The sequence below is a fragment of the Hemitrygon akajei genome, chromosome 5 (genome assembly GCF_048418815.1).
Source record: "Hemitrygon akajei chromosome 5, sHemAka1.3, whole genome shotgun sequence".
Classification (NCBI taxonomy): Eukaryota; Metazoa; Chordata; class Chondrichthyes; order Myliobatiformes; family Dasyatidae; genus Hemitrygon; species Hemitrygon akajei.
In genome coordinates this window covers 196,820,558-196,839,929 of record NC_133128.1, presented here as the reverse complement: position 1 = coordinate 196,839,929, position 19,372 = coordinate 196,820,558, and the positions used below count along the sequence as shown (strand labels likewise).

The 19,372-nt window shown below is 41.6% G+C and overlaps 2 protein-coding genes across 2 annotated transcripts in view; one reads left to right on the top strand and one right to left on the bottom strand.

Annotated features, from left to right (window-relative positions):
* map3k19 (mitogen-activated protein kinase kinase kinase 19) overlaps positions 1 to 7,206 on the top strand; it is a 62,587-nt gene extending 55,381 nt beyond the window's left edge. The window contains exon 6 of the mRNA XM_073047606.1: positions 6,685 to 7,206. Coding sequence (XP_072903707.1) covers positions 6,685 to 6,775 — 91 coding nt within the window. The 3' untranslated portion in view covers positions 6,776 to 7,206. The remainder of the gene's footprint in view (positions 1 to 6,684) is intronic.
* ccnt2a (cyclin T2a) overlaps positions 1 to 19,372 on the bottom strand; it is a 132,603-nt gene that overhangs the window by 43,394 nt on the left and 69,837 nt on the right. The gene's annotated exons all lie outside the window — the stretch shown is intronic.

The following is a 19,372-nucleotide window of genomic DNA, read 5'->3' as shown; positions in this document are numbered from 1 at the left end:
GAAACTTCAGCCATCTCTGCTCTGCCGTCATCCAATTCACTTGGGCAAGCTCCTCTCTCATGCCTCTGTAATTTCCTTTATTTCATTGTGATATTGATACTTGTGATTCAGGCTTCTCCCTCTCAAATTGCAGTATGAATTCAATCATATTATGTCAGATAGTAGAGAGCACCCCTGTGGCCTTCCCTCTCAACAATAAGTACTCCATTTTGAGTATTGTTGGGGGGGATGACCTACCTGGGGGAAGCAATAGCGGCAGTGCCTCTGGCACTGAGTCTAGCCTTGTGGCTCAGAAGAGTAGGAAACTGAGGAGGGTGGCAGCAGAATTGGTGACTCTATAGTCAGGGGGACAGATAGGCCATTCTGTAGGCATGAAAAGAAGACACAGATGGTAGTTTGCCTCCCAGGTGCCAGGGTCCATGATGTTTCTGAACACATTCACAATATCCTGAAAAGGGAAGGTGAGCAGCCAGAAGTCGTGGTACATATTGGTACCAACGACATAGGTAGAAAAAGAGAGGAGGTCCTGAAAGCTGAATACTGGGAGTCAAGAAGGAAGTTGAGAAGCAGTAATCTTGGGATTGCTGCCTGTGCCACGTGACAATGAGGATAGGAATAGAATGAGGTGGCAGATAAATGCGTGGTTGAAGAATTGGAGCAGGGGCAGGGATTCAGATTTCTGGATAATTGGGACCTCTTCTGGGGCAGGTGTGGCCAATACAAAAGGGACACATTGCACTTGAATCTAAGGGGGACCAATATTTTTGAGGCCAGGTTTACTAGAGCTGTTGGGTGTATTTTAAACTAATATGCCAGGGGTATGGGAACCAAAATGACAGAGCTAAGGGTGAGCTAGCAAGTTTACAAGTGGATGATGGATGTAACATGAATGTAAGGAAGGACAGGCCAATGATTTAACAAAGTGTTAAATTGTACCACAGAGGCAAAATCCAAAAGGGCAAAGAATGCGGGACTGAAGGTGGTGTATTTAAATGTGTGCAGCATTTGGAATAAGGTGGACAAACTTGTGGCACAATTACAGATTGGTCGGTATGACACTGTGGGCATCACTGAGTCGTGGCTAAAAGAAGGGCATAATTAGGAGCTTAACATCAATGGATATACTTTGTATCAAAAAGACAGGCAGGAAGGCATAGGCAGTGGTGTGTCTCTGTTGGTAAGAGATGGAATTACATCTTTATAAAGAGGTGACATAGGGTCAGAGAATGTGGAATATTTGTGGGTGGAGTTAAGAAACTGTAAGGGTAAAAAACCATTATGGGAATCATATATAGGCTTCCAAATAGTAGACAAGATGTGGGGTTGAGCTTGCAAAGGGAGCTGGAAAAAGCACGTAATAAGGGTAATGACACAATTGTACAAACGTAATAGAGGACTTCAATATGCAAGGGGATTGGGAAAATCGGGTTGGTGTCAGATCGCGAGTGAAGGAATATGTTGAATGTCTATGAGATGGCTTTTTAGAGCAGCTTGTGATTGAACTTACTTGGGGAAGGACTATCTTAGATTGAGTGTTGTGTAATAACCCAAATCTTATTAGGGAGCTTAAAGTAAAGGACTGCATAAAAGTCAAGGAAAGGTCATTTAAGGTAGCAAGAGGGAGTGGGAAATTGGATGATTGGGAAGCTTTTAAAACCTAACAAAAGGAAATGAAAAAAACTTTGGGGAGAAGGTTCAAACATCAGAGATGCAGAGGTACTTAGGAGACCTCTTGCAAGACTCTGAGAAGGCTAATTTACAGTTTGATTGTAGTAAAGAAGGCAAATGCAATATTGGCATTCATTTCAAGGGGAATGGAATACAAAAGCAAGGAGATAATATTGAGGCTTTATAAGACCCTAGTCAGGTTGCACTTGGAGTATTGTCAACAGTTTTGTGTCCCATATCTTAAAAAGAATGTGTTCTCATTTGAGATTCACGAGGATGATTCCGGGAAAGAAAGGGTTAACATATGAGGCATGTTTGGCAGCTTTGGCCCTGTACTCACTGGAATTCAGAAGAAAATGGGGCGGGGGGGGGGGGAGGAATCTTATTGAAACCTGCTGAATGTTGAAAGAACTGGATAGGGTGGATAAGGAAAGATGTGGAGAGGATGTTTCCTGTGCTGGAAGTCTCCTGGAAATCTCTCATCTGACACCCAGAGCAGAATACTGGCTCTGTCGACATACAACCTGTCATCGCAAGATTTAGATAAGGAATAATCAGTGAACTCACCTATTTACCTTGCCTCCACCGGTTCTTGCCGAAGCCTTGTTGAGCCAAAGCCTTACTACTCTGCCCTAGGCTACAGTAATGACGACTGCTTCCACGATGACTGCTTCGCTAGGCTGTACCCCTCTGTTATAGAGACTGGGTTTTTAAAGATCTTCACCGGACCAGCACAGGAACACTTCTGTTATGTCTGCTCAGTACTCCAATCAACAATTCTTGTTGAAAATCTTCCTGCTTTTAAAAGCTCTTGGCTGGACTGGCACAGGAACACTACTGTTGCATCTGTGCAGTACTCCAATCAACGTCATAATTACTGGTGTTGATTCATGCTCTGAGCTCGTCCTCCTTTCCTATGATACTTCATGCATTGACATATATCCAGCTCAGGACTCTATTCGTACCATACTCAACCTTTTGATTCCTGACTTTACCTGAGATCTCACCAACATCTGCCTCCACAACCTTTCCACTAACTGTTTTAGCACTCTGGTTCTCATCCTCTTGCAGCTCTAGTTTAAACTCAACCATGCAGCATTAGCAAACCTTCCCACTAGTATATTAGTCCAGGTTAATAGATGTTATTCCTCTCTATTCCCCAAACAAAACTTCCATTCTGGTTAATAGCTAGATCCTTCTCATTTCTTTTCCCTGAAAAAAATGTGTAACCCTCTCACTGGGCTCGTATGCAAACTTGACTCGGCAGCTAACTCTGCTAGCAGCCAACTTACTCAGCTTCGATAAACAATACATGTCTAGGTTCAGTATGATTTGGGATTCAACCAAACAGGAAAGTTGGGATGTTCCAATTAATGGAACTTCTATTTGGATGAATGCTGCGTAAGTGCTGCCCATATAAAATTACCTGTTGCCAAGAAATGACAAATCAGACACCAGCAGTAAATTAGAAAGAAAGTATATTTATTAATTTCAGCCTTATCCAACAGTTCTTAAGAGAAAGAAAAGAAAGGAAAATAAATTTAAAGGGCCGATTACAGTTAGACCAGCCCAAATGTGCACATGACAGTTGGAGCTCATCTCTTCCAAAAGCTGGGTATAACCGTTACTCACAGTGCTGAACTCTCATCACTAACCACTGGTAGAGCTTACCACGTTGGACTTCTTTGTCTCATGAAGCAGTTCTTGCAATTGCGTCTTCTCATGGGATCAAATCCTTTGGGCGTCTCTCCCGATATTCTCTTCTCTATCTCCCGGCAAAATATCAAGAACCCCACCACTGTCTGTTACAAATCCCTCTCCACCCAGCTCTCTCTAGAACCTTTTCCCAATCCCACCATCCTGATTTGATTGACACAACATTCCTAAGTTGAACAATGTGGGCCCTCATCTTTAGCCAAAACCAAAATATTCCACCAGCAGGACACACAGCTTCTACAGAAAACTAATAAAATGGAATATCTCACAGCATAACAGTAGAGATCTTATTCAGGGCATTACAGATGGCATTCCTTTCTTTTCTCTGAACAAAACTTCCAATCCATCCTGGTTAATAGTTAGATGGTACTCTTTTCTTGTTAACAACATGAAATTATTGTCTTAGAGCTCAATTCATCTTCATGTATTCAATTTCAAAACTTAGAATACCGGCTTCAGGATAACTTATGAGGCAACAAAGTGATTGTACTTTCTTAGAAGATAACCTCCATTTATCCCTTTTGCATTTTGTTATAGAAAGCATTGTCATCATGAATATGTTAATCATGAGTCTTTGAGAAACTGATCCTTTAAGCCTGAATCATAATTGCTCTACGTAACTTTTACACCATCTAGAAGGTACAAATGAGGACTGTGATGAAATCCACTCCACTTGACTGTATGCTAAGTGGCAGTTGAGTCACAAAAAAGCTGTGAGAACTGGAGCAGAGTCCATGAACTGAATGGTTTCCTTCTGTATTGATAAGAAATATAAACTGAGAATTCAGCTTTTCTAACACCGATACACAGTGGCTATTGTGTTTACCACCTTCTCAATACAATACTCGGCCATTCCAACAGCATTTTCTAAACCCATCATTTCTAGCACAAAGGACAAAACTTCAGGTATACAGTCTTAAGCACATGTACAGTACTGTGCAAAAGTCTTAGTCATGTATATATTTGTTAATGTGAAGCGGAGAGTGAGTTAGTAAACCTGGCAGGAACAAAGGATTTTGGAAATGGCGAGGGTGGAGCACTGCAAGCAGGGTATGGGACAGTTGGCAGAGAAGGAGTGTGCCAAGTGCTGGTGTGGTGTGGGTGCAGACACACCCAGCCCTGAGACACCATTAAGGTTATTTGTTTGCCAACAATTGGTTTATTGTTCATTACAGAGTGTCTCTCTGGTGCTCCCTCCCCTCTCTCTTCCCCTTTACCCAACTATGATTTCCCTCTCCCTGCCCCCTTACCACTCTTAGTCCACAATAGAGACCCATATCAGAATCAGGTTTATCATCACTCATATATGTCATTAAATTTGTTCTTTTTTGCAGCAGCAGCACAGTGTAATATATAAAATTACTACAGTACTGTACAAAAAGGTGCCCTAGCTATTTATACGTGCCTAGAATTTTTTCACAGGATTGTACAGGAACACACCACTTCTGTGTACTTGTTTGATGCATAATTCTGATTTAGAAACTTGCATGTCCTTCATCATGGGTGGGGTCTAAATCTTGTAATTGATGAAGACTGGGCACTGGGCTCCAGCACTGACCACTGCATCAGTTCACTGATTACAAGCTCCCACCCAAACATGTCACTTATTCCTCTCAACACACACAAAATGCTGGTGGAACACAGCAGGCCAGGCAGCATCTATAGAGAGAAGCACTGTCGACGTTTCGGGCCAAGACCCTTATTCCTCTTCCAGCTTTGTTTCACACCTGTGTATTAGCTCCCTAAGCCATCTTCTCTCATAATCACCTTAACAGAGCCTTTCGAAAGTCCAAATGCATCTCATCAACTGTTTTACCTATGTTTATTCTGGAAAATATTCCCAAATATTTGTCAAACACATTTTTGAAATCTACGTTGGCATATGATTGTTTTCTGTGCATTCTATTTTCTAGTGAGATTGCGGTCTTTTCCATACTCATGATCTCTTGGTTTATTTCCCAGTTGTCTCTCTCCATCCTTTCTTACATTGTCGTTGTAGTTGCTCCCCTCTACGCATCGAGCAGCAATATTGCTGTTTCTTTAGTATTCATCTGTTTTTTTCTATGAGGCCGATTTGCTAGCTCAATGCCCAACCCAGCATGTCTGGAAAGCGTGCGAGGAGCTGGCCGGATTCAAGCCTGGGACCACGCACCTCGAAGTCCAGTGCAGATGTCACTATACCACCGGCCATAATTTTTCTCACATTGTCAAGTTACTTTTATTACCTTCCCCAATGTTTTTGCAGTTTGCTTTATTCCAGTCTGACAGCCATATTTCAGATAAAATATATACCTATATAAAATAACTATGTTACCTAAAGGTTCCTAATGACCAGAAAGAAATAATTATCTGCAAAGCTGTAAATGCTGGAAATGCCAATTCTGGAAAAATTAGGACCCAGGTTTATAATGGCAGTTGTTTATCTTTTCAGCCATGTTGCTTGGCCATAGAGTCATAGAAAAGTACAGCACAGGAACAGGCCCTTCTGCCCAGATAGTCCATGCCAAACCATTTAAACTGCATACTCCCATCGATCTGCATCAGGACCATAGCCCTCAGTACCTCTACCATCCATGTACCTATCCAATCTTCTCTTAAAGGTTGAAATCCAGCTCCTATGCACCACTTGTGCTGTTTCCAGAATTCTCTGTTTTCCATTACACTGAGTTCTCTTCCTTTTTTTAATATGATCTCAACCCCGACTTTCCAAACACCCTGTTGTTTAATTGTGTGTGCTTCCTTGTGTTTATGGTGGAAGCAGCAAGGCCTGCATTTTACAGGCACTTCTAATGGCTTTAAGATGTTACAGTTGATAGGATTAGTTAAACTATTTCACCTACGCTGATCCCATTTGAGATACAAGATATCAATTTATTCTGCAGTATATTAAACAATTGTCCTAACTTTACTATTTGACCCCGTTATACCTGGAAACCTGGTAATGATTGACATTCTATATGTGAATATATTTTGATTTTACAATGCTTAAGAACATTTGTAATGAATCCATGCCCAGCAGGTTAAAGCAAATTTCATTGTGCTAAAGAAGGAAATCTTATTTTTAATTTCACATTACTACAATACATCCATTTTAAGATGATTTTTAATGAAATGATTGTGTTGATATTGATTTTGTTTTTATTACAACATTCTCTTTCCTATTTCCATGGTCATATTCTTGTACATGTCTTATACAAAACAAACTCAACAAAGTTGCTGTGGAGTTTAAATGCTGTGTTTTCCATTGCAGTGTTCTCTAACAACAAGAAAATTATATTAATTATTTTTTCTTATGGCCAGGGATCAACACATCCGTCCTTCAGCAAAACAGCTCCTGCAGCATGCATTCATCATAAAGAGACAAAGGAGAACAGCCATTCCAGGAAAGTAAAATTGTGGCTAAAACAGAATCACAAGCAATAACTGTTTCAAAGAACGCATCATGGGGCATCACAGTACTTCAACTGAATCAATGGGAATTGAGGCCCTCCATTGGGTCGAGGTCGGGGTTGAATGTCAGAAAGACGTGAGGGCCAGGAGCTGGACTTCATTGTCAGAGGCTATTTGAGGTGTATGCCATTGGGAGCATTTAATGGGTAGTGAGAGCTTACCCCCACTACCACCCCTAGCTATAACAACCTTAAGGAACCCAAAGGGAATGAAATTATACAGTTCACTGTAGATTCATATCTAACTAGCCAAGTGCTTTAATAACTGTATGTAGTTTTATACATTTTGCAAATGAAAGTTCACATTAAATTTAAAATGTTTAAATATTGCAGTAAATTAATGTCAGGCCAGTTTGGGTTAATTTGCATTACATCTCTTTGGAATTTATAGATATCTGCTTCTTTCTTTCCCATGCAATATTTCTAAATTGATAAGATTCCTCTGGGTGCCCTAGTTTGCTTCCTTGTTCCAAGGGCATAGGGGTTGCTACATCATCCTAGCATATGGGTGACAGGGAGAAAGTGGAGAGAATTAATAAGACTAGGGAATTGTGTTAATGAGTGAATGCTGGTCACCATGCACTCAGTAGGCAGAAGCCAATAAAAATGGTGGCACAGCAGTGTAGTGGTTAGAACAGCACTTTACACCGTGCATCTATAGGAGTTTGTCAAAGTTTTGAATGACATGCCAAATCTATGCAAACTTCTAAGAAAATAGATGTGAAACATACCAGAATTGATTGTGGTTTTTGGCAACATGCATAAAACACAAGACAATACCACAACAGACAACACAAAAGCAACCAATAATTTACAAGACAATAGTGCAAACAGCTTTGTTGGTGGCATCCGTTAGTCTTGCGAGACCATGGATCTGTGCCTGGAATGGTTTCAAGGGCACAGGCCTGGGCAAGATTGTATGGAAGACCAGCAGTTGCCCATGCAGCAAGTCTCCCCTCTCCACGACACCAATGTTGTCCAAGGGAAGGGCAAGAGCCAAAACAGCTTGGCACCAGTGTTGTCGCAGGAGTTGCTAGAACGAGGTTGAAGGCAAAGTCTGACTGCCTTAGGGACTCCAGCTCCGGATTCGTCCTCAGGGTTTACTCTCGAAGCCTTTCCCATGAGTGGGTATGGCCACAAGGCAGCGGAGGTTTGAAATCAGACTTTTTCCTCTCTTAGATGGACTGCCTTCCCAGGCTGACAAGCTCCATCTACCCGAAAAACAGCTATGAGCAATCAACAATTAGCAAAAACATCAATAACCAAACTTAGATAAATGTGAATATATGAGCAGACTCAATAATTATCAACAGAACAAGGACAGCAGGAAAGCCCATTGAACAGATGTTGTTCAGGGACAGTCAGGGTATCACACCTGAGTGAGTTCTGTTGAGAAGCTGGATAGCTACAGGAAGGAAACTTCAGAGATAACATGTAGATAGGTAGATAGATATTTTATTGAACCCAAAGGAAATTAGAGTGTCACAGTAGCATTACAAGTGCACAGATATACAAATATTAAAAAAGAAGTAAGAAAGAATAAAAATAAGTTACCTTAAAAATGGGATGTAGAAGATTTACAAGTCAAGATTACAAGATCACCTCTCGGCTATAGGTTGACTCATTATACATCCTGATGGCTGAAGGTAAGAATAGCCTCATATAGCACTCTTTGGGAAAGTGCTGTTGTCTTAGTCTATCAGTGAAAGTGCTCCTCTGTTCAGTCAAGGTGGCATGCAGGGGGTGAGAAACCTTGTTCAGAATTGCCAGGAATTTCTGGAGGGTCCTTTGCTCTACCACAGCTTCCAGTGTGTCCAGTTTGACTCCTATAACAGTGTCAGCCTTTCTAATCAGTTTATTGAGTCTGTAGCATCACCCCTGTTGATGCCATTGCCCCAGCACACCACTGCATAGAAGACTGTACTGGCAACAACCAACCGGTAGAACATGTGAAGGAGAGGCTTGCATACTCCAAAGTTTCTCAGTCTCTTCAGGAAATAGAGGCAACTCTGGCCCTTCTTGTACACTGTCTATGTTGGTGCTCCACTCAAGTCATCCAGGTGCACCCCCAGGTCCTCAGCACATCCACATCCTCACCATCAATATTGCAGGCTTGGTCTTCCAAAAGTCCATCACTATCTTCTTTGTCTTACTGATGTTGAGTTGCAGATGATTCAGCGTGCACCATTCGACAAAGTCGTCCACCAGGCCCCTATATTCATCCTCCTGTCCTCCCTTTATACACTCAACTTTTGCTGAGTCATCAGAGAATTTCTACAGATGACATGACTCAGTGTTGTATCTAAAGTCCAAGGTATACAGGGTAAACAGGAAGGAGCCAATACAGTCCCCCATGGGGCCCCAGTGCTGCTTATAACCATGTTTGACACAAGCTCTGAAGTCTCAAAATCTGTGGTCTGGTAGTCAGGTAGTCCATTATCCACGATACAATGGAAGTGTCACGTGAGCTTTTCCCCCAGCAATGAGAGCTGTATGGTATTGAAGGCACTAGAAAAATAAAAAAAAAACATGATCCTCACAGTACTGCCTTGCTTTTCCAAATGGGAGTAAGCTCTGTTCAGCATTACCTACCCCAATGTGCTCCTGGTCGGCAAATTGTCCTGGTGGTGTAGCGTCTTCCTGATGGCAACTTACTGAATGGATGACTGCTAGCGTGAGTGGAGTTTTCTTTATTCTGGGTGAAGAAAAGAGTTTTCAGCTCTTTTCTTCACCCTGATAATGAACAGGTCTTTTAACGTTGGTAGCTGACAGCCAGTGATCTTCTCCGCTGAGTGGACCACTCGCTGTAACTTGGACTTGGAGAGGGAGGAGACGGCAGGAAACCAAATGGTGATAGAGGTGATCAGAACACTCTCAACGATGGCTGAGAAAAAAATTGTCTGGATAAGCCCTAAGTTTCCTAAACTGGCGTCGGAAGAAGAATCTCTGCTGGGCTTTGTTACGTTTGTTACTGAGGGAGACTGCAGACTGCAGGCTATTCAACTCAACTTCATTGATGCATATTATGCCAACTCCACCCATGTGGAAGCGGCTAACTGAGTGACATAGAATCAGCCTATTAACTACCACATCTCCCTTTTTCAAACAAAAGAAAAACTAGGTATGTACTTCTTGTCTATAGAACTGATTTGAAATTATAGTTGCTGAAATTGAGTGATTTAGTTCACTTTAGCCAGGATGTAACTTATGCTCCTTACGTAAACATAAAAAAAGAATTGGCAACATTATAACTGTCTTTCTCTTAGTTTTTAACCGTCTCTCTTCGTTTTCCTCCTTTTTTTAACCAATTCTTTGAACAGTCTCATTTTGTGAAATGTTTTCAACATTATAACTCCTTTTACTTTTAAAAAAACACTAACTCTGATGGAGGTCAGGGTAGACTACCTGAACACTCCAACAAAGTGAGAGGATTATTCTGCCTCTTTAGTCACTTGCCTCAATCTATTAGGATATGGAGTACCATGTACCTCTGTGGTGGGACAGATAGACGACCTGATCTGGTATAGGTTCCTGGAAGTGTTGGAAAGGATGGAGATTCTTGAACAGGTGCATCCATCACAGGTAAGTATTCTTGTTATAAGAATCTGGCCACTTTATTTTTTTCATTACCTTTCATGGACTTTGAAGGTGCACGAGTGCACACCTTTTCCATCTGATATTACCTTACGATGTCCTGATCATAGTGATCATGGTGGATGCTGCCGGACTAGTGCTCCTTTGGTGAACTGGTCTGAAACCCAAAAAGCTTCACCACTCTTGAGCAGCGATAAAGGTTTTGCTCTGTGTTTGAGATCATAAGATATAGGAGCAGAATTAGGCCAATTTGAGTCTGCTTTGCCATTTCATCATGGCTGATCTAATTTTCCTCTCAGCCCAAATCTCCTTCTTTTTCCCTGTATCCTCATGCCCTGACCAGTGAAGAATCTATTAACCTCTGCCTTAAATATACAGAAGACTTGGCCTCCACAGCTGCCTCTGGCAAAGAATTCCACAGATTCACCACTCTCTGGCTTATATTCCTCCTCATCTCCATTCTAAAAGGACACCCCTCTATTCTGAGGCTGTGGCCTCTGGTCTTAGACCCTTCCACCACAGGAAACATCCTCTTCACATCCATTCTATCGAGGCCTTTCACTATTCGATGTTTCAATGAGGCCACTCCTCATTCTTCTGAATTAGACAATAGACAATAGGTGCAGAAGTAGACCATTCAGCCCTTCGAGCCTGCACCGCCATTCTGAGATCATGGCTGATCATCTACTATCAATACCCGGTTCCTGCCTTGTCCCCATATCCCTTGATTCCCCTATCCATAAGATACCTATCTAGCTCCTTCTTGAAAGCATCCAGAGAATTGGCCTCCACTGCCTTCCAAGGCAGTGCATTCCAGACCCCCACAACTCTCTGGGAGAAGAAGTTTTTCCTTAACTCTGTCTTAAATGACCTACCCCTTATTTTCAAACCATGCCCTCTGGTACTGGACTCTCCCAGCATCTGGAACATATTTCCTGCCTCTATCTTGTCCAATCCCTTAATCTTATATGTTGCAATCAGATCCCCTCTCAATCTCCTTAATTCCAGCGTGTACAAACCCAGTCTCTCTAACCTCTCTGCGTAAGACAGTCCGGACATCCCAGGAATTAACCTCGTGAATCTACGCTGCACTTCCTCTATAGCCAGGATGTCCTTCCTTAACCCTGGAGACCAAAACTGTACACAATACTCCAGTTGTGGTCTCACCAGGGCCCTGTACAAATGCAAAAGGATTTCCTTGCTCTTGTACTCAATTCCCTTTGTAATAAAGGCCAACATTCCATTAGCCTTCTTCACTGCCTGCTGCACTTGCTCATTCACCTTCAGTGACTGATGAACAAGGACTCCTAGATCTCTTTGTATTTCTCCCTTACCTAACTCTACACTGTTCAGATAATAATCTGCCTTCCTGTTCTTACTCCCAAAGTGGATAACCTCACACTTATTCACATTAAACGTCATCTGCCAAGTATCTGCCCACTCACTCAGCCTATCCAAGTCACCCTGAATTCTCCTAACATCCTCATCACATGTCACACTGCCACCCAGCTTAGTACATCAGCGAACTTGCTGATGTTATTCTCAATGTCTTCATCTAAATCGTTGATGTAAATCGTAAACAGCTGTGGTCCCAATACCGAGCCCTGTGGCACCCCACTAGTCACCACCTGCCATTCCGAGAAACACCCATTCACTGCTACCCTTTGCTTTCTATCTGCTAACCAGTTTTCTATCCACGTCAATATCTTCCCCCCAATGCCATGAGCTCTGATTTTATCCACCAATCTCCTATGTGGGACCTTATCAAATGCCTTCTGAAAATCGAGGTACACTACATCCACTGGATCTCCCTTGTCCAACTTCCTGGTTACATCCTCGAAAAACTCCAATAGATTAGTCAAGCAATTCTGGTGAATACAGGCTCAGAACCATCAAACACTCTTCATATGACAAGTCATTCAATCCTGGAATTATTTTCATAAACCTCCTTTGAACCCTCTTCAGTTTCAGCACATCCTTTCTAAGATAAGAGCCCCAAAATGCTCACAATATACCGAATGAGGCCTCACCAGTGATGTATAAAGTCTCAACATTACATCCTTGCTTTTATATTCTAATCCTCTTGAAATGAATGCTAACACTGCAGTTGCCAGACTCAATCTGCTAATTAACCTTCAGGGAATCCTGCACAAGGACTCCCAAGTCCCTTTGCACCTCAGTTTTTTGTATTTTCTCTCCATTTGGAAAACAGTCAACCCTTTTGTTTCTTCTACCAAAGTACATGACCATACCCTTCCCGAGACTGTATTCCATCTGCCATTTCTTTGCCCATTCTCCTCATCTGTCTTAAGTCCTTCTGTAGCCTCTCTACTTCCTCAAAACTACCTGCTATTCCACCTATCTTCATATTGCCTACAAACTTTGCAACAAGTCATCAATTCCATCATCCAAATTATTGACCTATAACCTAAAAGGAATTGGTCCCAACACAAATCCCTGTAGAACACCACAAGTCACTGGCAGCCAGCCAGAAAAGGCTCCTTTTATTCCCACTCTATGCCTTCTGCCAATCAGCCACTGCTTTGTCCATGATGGAATCTTTCCTGTAATACCATGGGCTCGTAGCTAGTTCAGCAGCCCCATGTGTGACATCTTGTGTCGTGCATGCTCTTCCTTTTCTCATGTAGTGTTGTTTCAAAATTTCCCATATTTTCTTAGTTCAGTAAGTGAGGTTGGAGAAGGGAAGGAAGAACAGGCAGGATTGTTCTCAATCTCTGACATATTCGGATGGACTATAGCCATTCTCAAGAGGTGTGGAGCAATAAGCTAGCAGTGCTCTGTAAGGGTCTTTTGTCTTCAGTAGGAGACACTTAATAGTTGTACTGTTCTTTCCACTTCTCCATTTGCCTGTGGGTCTGGTGTTTGAACTCATAGTCTCTAGCAAAGGCTTTGAATTCTGAGCAGCAGAATTTTGGACCGTTGTCTGATACAAGTGTCTCTGGTACTCCATGGCGAGTGAATACATCTTTCAGGTGTTGTATAACTGCTGCTGAAGATGTAAAGGACAGCTTGGATTTCTAAACATTTCATGAGTAGTAATCTACAGTGAGAAGATATTTATCTCTTTTCAGCTTGAAAATGTCTGTCTGTTCCATGGAAAGTCTGGGAATTCTGTGGAGCAGAGAGGTTCAGCATAACTTTTGTGCAGTTTTCTGCACGTTTCACACTGCTTTACGTAATCTCTCAGCTGTGTGCTCAGACCAGGCCACCACATGAATTACCTCGCTCTTCGGCAACATTTGTACATGCCTTGATGTCCTTGGGGATTTGACTGATGACTAGCAGGAATGATGAGTCTGGAGCCCTTTAGTAGCAAACCATCATGAATGGTGAGTGTGTCTCTTTCAAGCCAGTAAGGTCTGAATTTGTGAGCTCCTTTTGGAACAGCTGGCCATTCATGCACAGAGTGTTGCTTGATCTTGCTGCAGATTTGGTCCTTTTTCAACTCAGTGTGAATTTTGTCTAGTTTGCTCTGTGTTGGGGGAAGTTTTCATGTACCTGAGCTAAGTAGGTTTTGTTATCTTCCATGTGGGTGGAATCAGCTTCCAATTTTACATGTCATCCTTGACAGTGTCTGGTGTTATAAAAGATTTGCTGGAAATATGTTCAATGTCATAACAATATCGCATAAGTCTCATTCTGAATATTTGCAGATGTGGAGGTAAGTCATCAAAGTGTTTTGAGCTGAGGAGGCTGACAAGTGGCTTGTGGTCTGTTTTCAAGTAGGAGTTTAATGTCTGTCAAGTAGCAGCTGAAGCAATCACAAGCTCATACGAGAGCCAGCATCTCCTTTTTGATTTGGATATAACACTGCTTAGTAGGAGTCAGTGCTCTTGATGTATATGCCACTGGTTTCCTTGCACCACCGCAGTATTGCTGAGGATTTCCCCCTAGGCCAAAGGAAGAAGTGTCTGCTGAGACCTTGGTTGCTCTGTTCAGATCAAAAAATGCCAATGTTGGCAGAGAAATAAGCTTTGCTTTAACTGATGAGAATGGCTTCTCCTGTGTATGTCCCATGTCTGAACTTTTCTGAGTGAGGAGGTGATGAGTTGGCTTTGCTTTCTTTGCCAAATCTGCTGATCTCTGATACACTTGTAGGTTGTTCCATATTCCGAACCCTTGCCATTTTGTCTGAATCTGGTTGCACTCCCTCTGTTGGTGGCCTAGGATATTCACCTTCAAGTCTGCAAATTTGCATTTCTTTTTGTTCAGGGTGATTGCAACCTGTTTCAATTTCCCCAAGGCAAATTCTACTCTTCTGTCATTTTCCTCCCTTGAGCCTATGAATATGAGTATATTGTTCATCTGACAGATGCTCCTTCCAGTCCCACCAAAATCTGGTTCACCTTCGACTGTAAGAGTTCAAAGATTGATGAGATGCAAAAGGGGGTCTCTTGAAGGCATAGAGTCCATATAGTGTGATAAAGATTGTGAGATTCTGTGACTCAAGGGCTAAATGGATCTGCCAGAACCCTTACTTTGCACCTAGTTTGGTGAAGAAATTTGCTCCACCCAGCATACCCAATGTGTACTCAACAGAGGGAAGAATAAACTTTTCCTGCCACACTGCATTATTCAGTTTTGTTAGATCAACACAGATCCTCTCTATGCCATCTGGCTTGGGAACAGGAACAATGCCCACATACCAGTCAGTAGGTCCATTCACTCCAGTTATGATGTCAAGCACCTCCATTCTCTCAAATTCAGTTTTGACTTCATTTATCAGTGGGATTGGTATACGCCTTGCTGTGGTCTGAGAGTAGGGTGTCAATCCTGGCCTCGACTTAATAAAGTACTCTTCTTTCAATAGCCCCAAGCCTGTGAACAACTCCAGCTACTTCTCCTGCCACTGAACAGTATTTAACGAATCCAACTTTGGAATGAGGTTCAGCTTCTTGATGGCATGTCATCCCAGTAGTGGTAAGAAGAGATTCTGAACAACATAGACATCATCTTTTAACTGTTTCTCATTTTTATGGATGGAAGCAGTAAACACACTGAGCTTACGTTTCCCTGGCCCCATGAGCACTTTCTTTGTTGGGTTTAGTGTAATGCCTGGTTTCTTTGCTAGTTTAGTGAACAGACATTTAGGGATGGCTGTGAGATCTGCCTCAGTGTCTATTTTGAATACCACTGCCTCATCTTGCAATGGAACTGTAATACACCAATCCTGTCTATTTAATCTAGGGCCCCAAAGAAAGCTGTCTCTTCATCTGAACCATGGTCTTCTTTGACCTCCTAAAAACTGTTTTTGAGTGACACTGGCTTTTATAATGGCCAATTCAATTGCATTTCACTTCTTTTGTTGGACAGAGTGCTTTGAAATGGAATGGAGACTTGCCATATCTCCTACAGTTGGACATTTTACCTGTTCTTTGTTTCACTTGTCTGCTTTGTTTGAGCTGAGCTCTACTGACACTTCTTTCTGTTGTCTTTTTGGCTGCAACTTTCTTTTCGTACAACTTCTAGTTTTAACTCAGCTTTGTTTTTGGCCTGAGTTCTGCCTGTTGCTGATGAGCATTCTCACTCTGCCTGACCAGAGCAATAGCTTTCTCTAGTGTGAGATTTGCCTGCAACTGAAATATCTGACCACTTAGTAGCTTGACAACAACCCTGCCTCTAATGAGCTAATTTCCCAGATTTCCGTATGCACCGTTGTCAGACAGGGCATACAATGCTGTGATGAAGTCATTTGCATTTTCATCTAGCTCCTGTTTTCTGGAGTTGAACTTTGCCCTCTCACATATCACATTTCACTTTCCAGTGAAATATTCTTTGAAGTTGTTCTGCACTGTTTTGTGTTTTTTTTTCTGAGCATCTCTCAGTCCTAATCCACCTATAATGTCATCTGCTTTATCTCTCATGCAGTATATCAGTGTGCTTACTTGATGCTGTTCTGAAACCTGAGTGAGATTGCTTGCAAACCTAAATCTTTTAAAGCATCTGAGTCATCTCTCAAAGTCCCCTGGTTTAGTGAAATCAAATGTCTCAGGGAACTTTATTAGGTAAGTACATGTAGGTATTTGCTTCATTTGCTTGTTTGTTTATTTAGTATTTTATTTACTTGGACTACAGAAGTCCTTTTTTCTCTCTCTTCCTGGGAGTGTGCTTGACTCGTCTGCCATGTCTGTGTCTCTGTGTACTTCTGCAGGCTAGTGGCCAACAGTTTATTACAATGTATCTACTTTTGGGTGTATCCCAAGAAACATTCTTACTGTAAATTCTTCCTTGTTGGATATCTCACTGGGTCTGTATCACTAATTTATCGATGATCAACGTATCGATGATCAACCAATTCTGACACCATGTTGTGTTCATTACAGTGGGATAGTGCAGAGCACATCAGGATACCAGCATGCTGGCTATTCAACTCAACTTTATTGATAATGTTGCTTGTAAAAAATATCAACTCCCCCCATGTGGAAGTGGCTAACTGAGTGGCATAGGATTAACCATTAACAACAACAGGCTTTCTTAGTGATAAGCATAATGTGTTGGTAATCAATCTTTTGGTAATTGTAGTCCCCAGGAAAGTGACTGACTTGACCAGACACAGTCTGACCATTACTTTTCGGGGGAGGGGGGGTGTTGGCAGAAGTCAATCCTCATTTCTACTGTCTTGAAGCTCCAAGTTGTTACGAGCACACCATGCTGCAATTAGTCTACCTCTCTTTGATTAGCAGGTTGAATCATTATTAGAGATGAGACCAACTACAGTCATGTCATCAGCAACTTTTAGGATTTTAATGGATTTGTCTGTGGAGGTGCAGTAATTTGTATAAAGTGAGAACAGGAGGGGTGAAAGAACACAGCCCTGGGGAGAGCCTGTGCTTACAGACATTGGATTGGACAAGTAGGAGCCCAGCCTTCCATACTTCTTCCTTCCTGCCAGTAAGTTTGTAATCCACTGACAGACACTGTAGGGTACAGCTAGCTGGGTTAGCTTGCTGTGCAGCAACTCTGGCTCCACAGTGTTGAAGGTGGAGCTAAAATCCACAAACAAATTCCTCTCGCAACTACTGGGGGAGTCCAAATGAATGTCACATGAAGGCACAAGTTAACTGCATTCTCAACTGAGTGATTTGCTCTATAAGCAAACAGTAGTGGGTCAAGAAGAGGATCCGTAATCAACTTATGGGAGGCTTACAAAAGTTCAAAAGTTTTTTGTAACTGATGACTACATGCAAAAAAGTTTCTTTCATTCCAATGTGCAAGTCATATATGACCATAGTACAAATGGAGTGCCATATATTCCTAACAAGAACTAGAAATTCAACAGCTGTATTTTATAGATACCAATTGCAGAACCATATTGCAGTTTCTTTATGCTGTAGTCCAAGTGAGTGAGTCATTTGCTGGATGATAGCTGACATTAAATAAGAAACTGGCAAAATATAGTATGCATGTGAGAAAGGGAAACATAATGAATCAAGATTTCAAGAAATACTTGTGATCAATAACAAGAACACCAAGATAATGTTTAGCATATTAATAAGCCTGGGAACATTTAGCTTTAACAGCATTCCCCTGAAGTATTTTAAGAAAACTCCAATTGCCATAGTATTTAGGAGAAATTCTTCAAATGTTAGGATAGGCATAACGTTTTATGAGATACAATAACTGATCCATGACCTAGGCAGTAACAAAAGATAATTGATGAACCTTAATAATTAAGGAATACCTAAACTGAGTTATATAAATGTATTTGGTTCAGTGGTGCCAAAGTTTTGATTCTTTAGAGAGGTATCAAAGAGATGACCACCTCCTAATTACAAACAAGTGAAAATCTGCAGATGCTGGAAATGCAGATGTGTATGCTACTACCTCTTAATTCCCATCTTCTGTCAAAACAGACCCCTCTCCGTACAGTTTGTCATTTCCGAGGCTCCAACAGATTTCACAACCAGTCTTTCCCTCACCACCTCTTCTTGCTTTCTGCAGGGTCCACTCTCTCTATGACTAAATATTAGTGGGGGGGGGGGGAGCAGGTAAGGATGGTAGGTCAAAAGATTGGAAAAACATTTTTTAATTTTAGAAATACAACATAGTAATTGGCCTTTCTTGCCTAACAAGCCTGTGCTGCTTAATTACATCCACGTGACGAGATTAATCCATACATCTTTGGAATGTGGGAGGAAACCGCAGCACCTGGAGGAAACCCACACAATCACAGAGAGAATAGTCAGCAGTGGGAATTGAACCTGGGTCAACGGCGCTGTAATGGATGGAGAAAGTAAACATGAAAGAGAATGCAGAAGAGGATGCTCAAGTCTCCAGAATAAAAAAAAGACAGAAAATTTAGAAAGGGATAATAATTTCACTTTAGGCAAATAAAGGATACAAATTTGAAAAGATGGATGGCAAATACAGGACTGAAGGCATTATACAATATTTGAGTGCACTCAATTTTAAAAACAAGGTAGATGAGTTTATAGGACAGTTAGAAATTGGCAAGTTCAACATTGTGAGTATTGCAGATTCATGGCTGAATGATCGCAGCTGGGAGCTTAACATCCAAGGGGCCACATCCTACCAAAAAGACAGGCAGGCAGGCAGGAACAATGTGGTGGCTCCATTGGTAAAAAGTGAAATTAATTCCTTGGCAAGAAGTGACATGGAATCAAAATGCATAAAATCTTTGTGGGATGGAGTTAGGAAACTGTAAGAGTAAATAGACCCTCCTGGAAGTTTCAGTATGTATATAAACTTATGAATAGCAACCAAGATTTGAGGTACAAATTATAATGGAAAATAGAAAAAGCATGTCAGAAAAGCAATGTTATAGTGGTCATGGAGGACTTCAGAATGCAGGAAGATTGCAAAAATTGGGTTGGCACTGGATCACAAGAGAAATAATTTGTAGAATAAGGACAAGATGACTTTTTTTTTAAGATCAGCTTGTGGTTGAGCCTACTAGGAAAAGG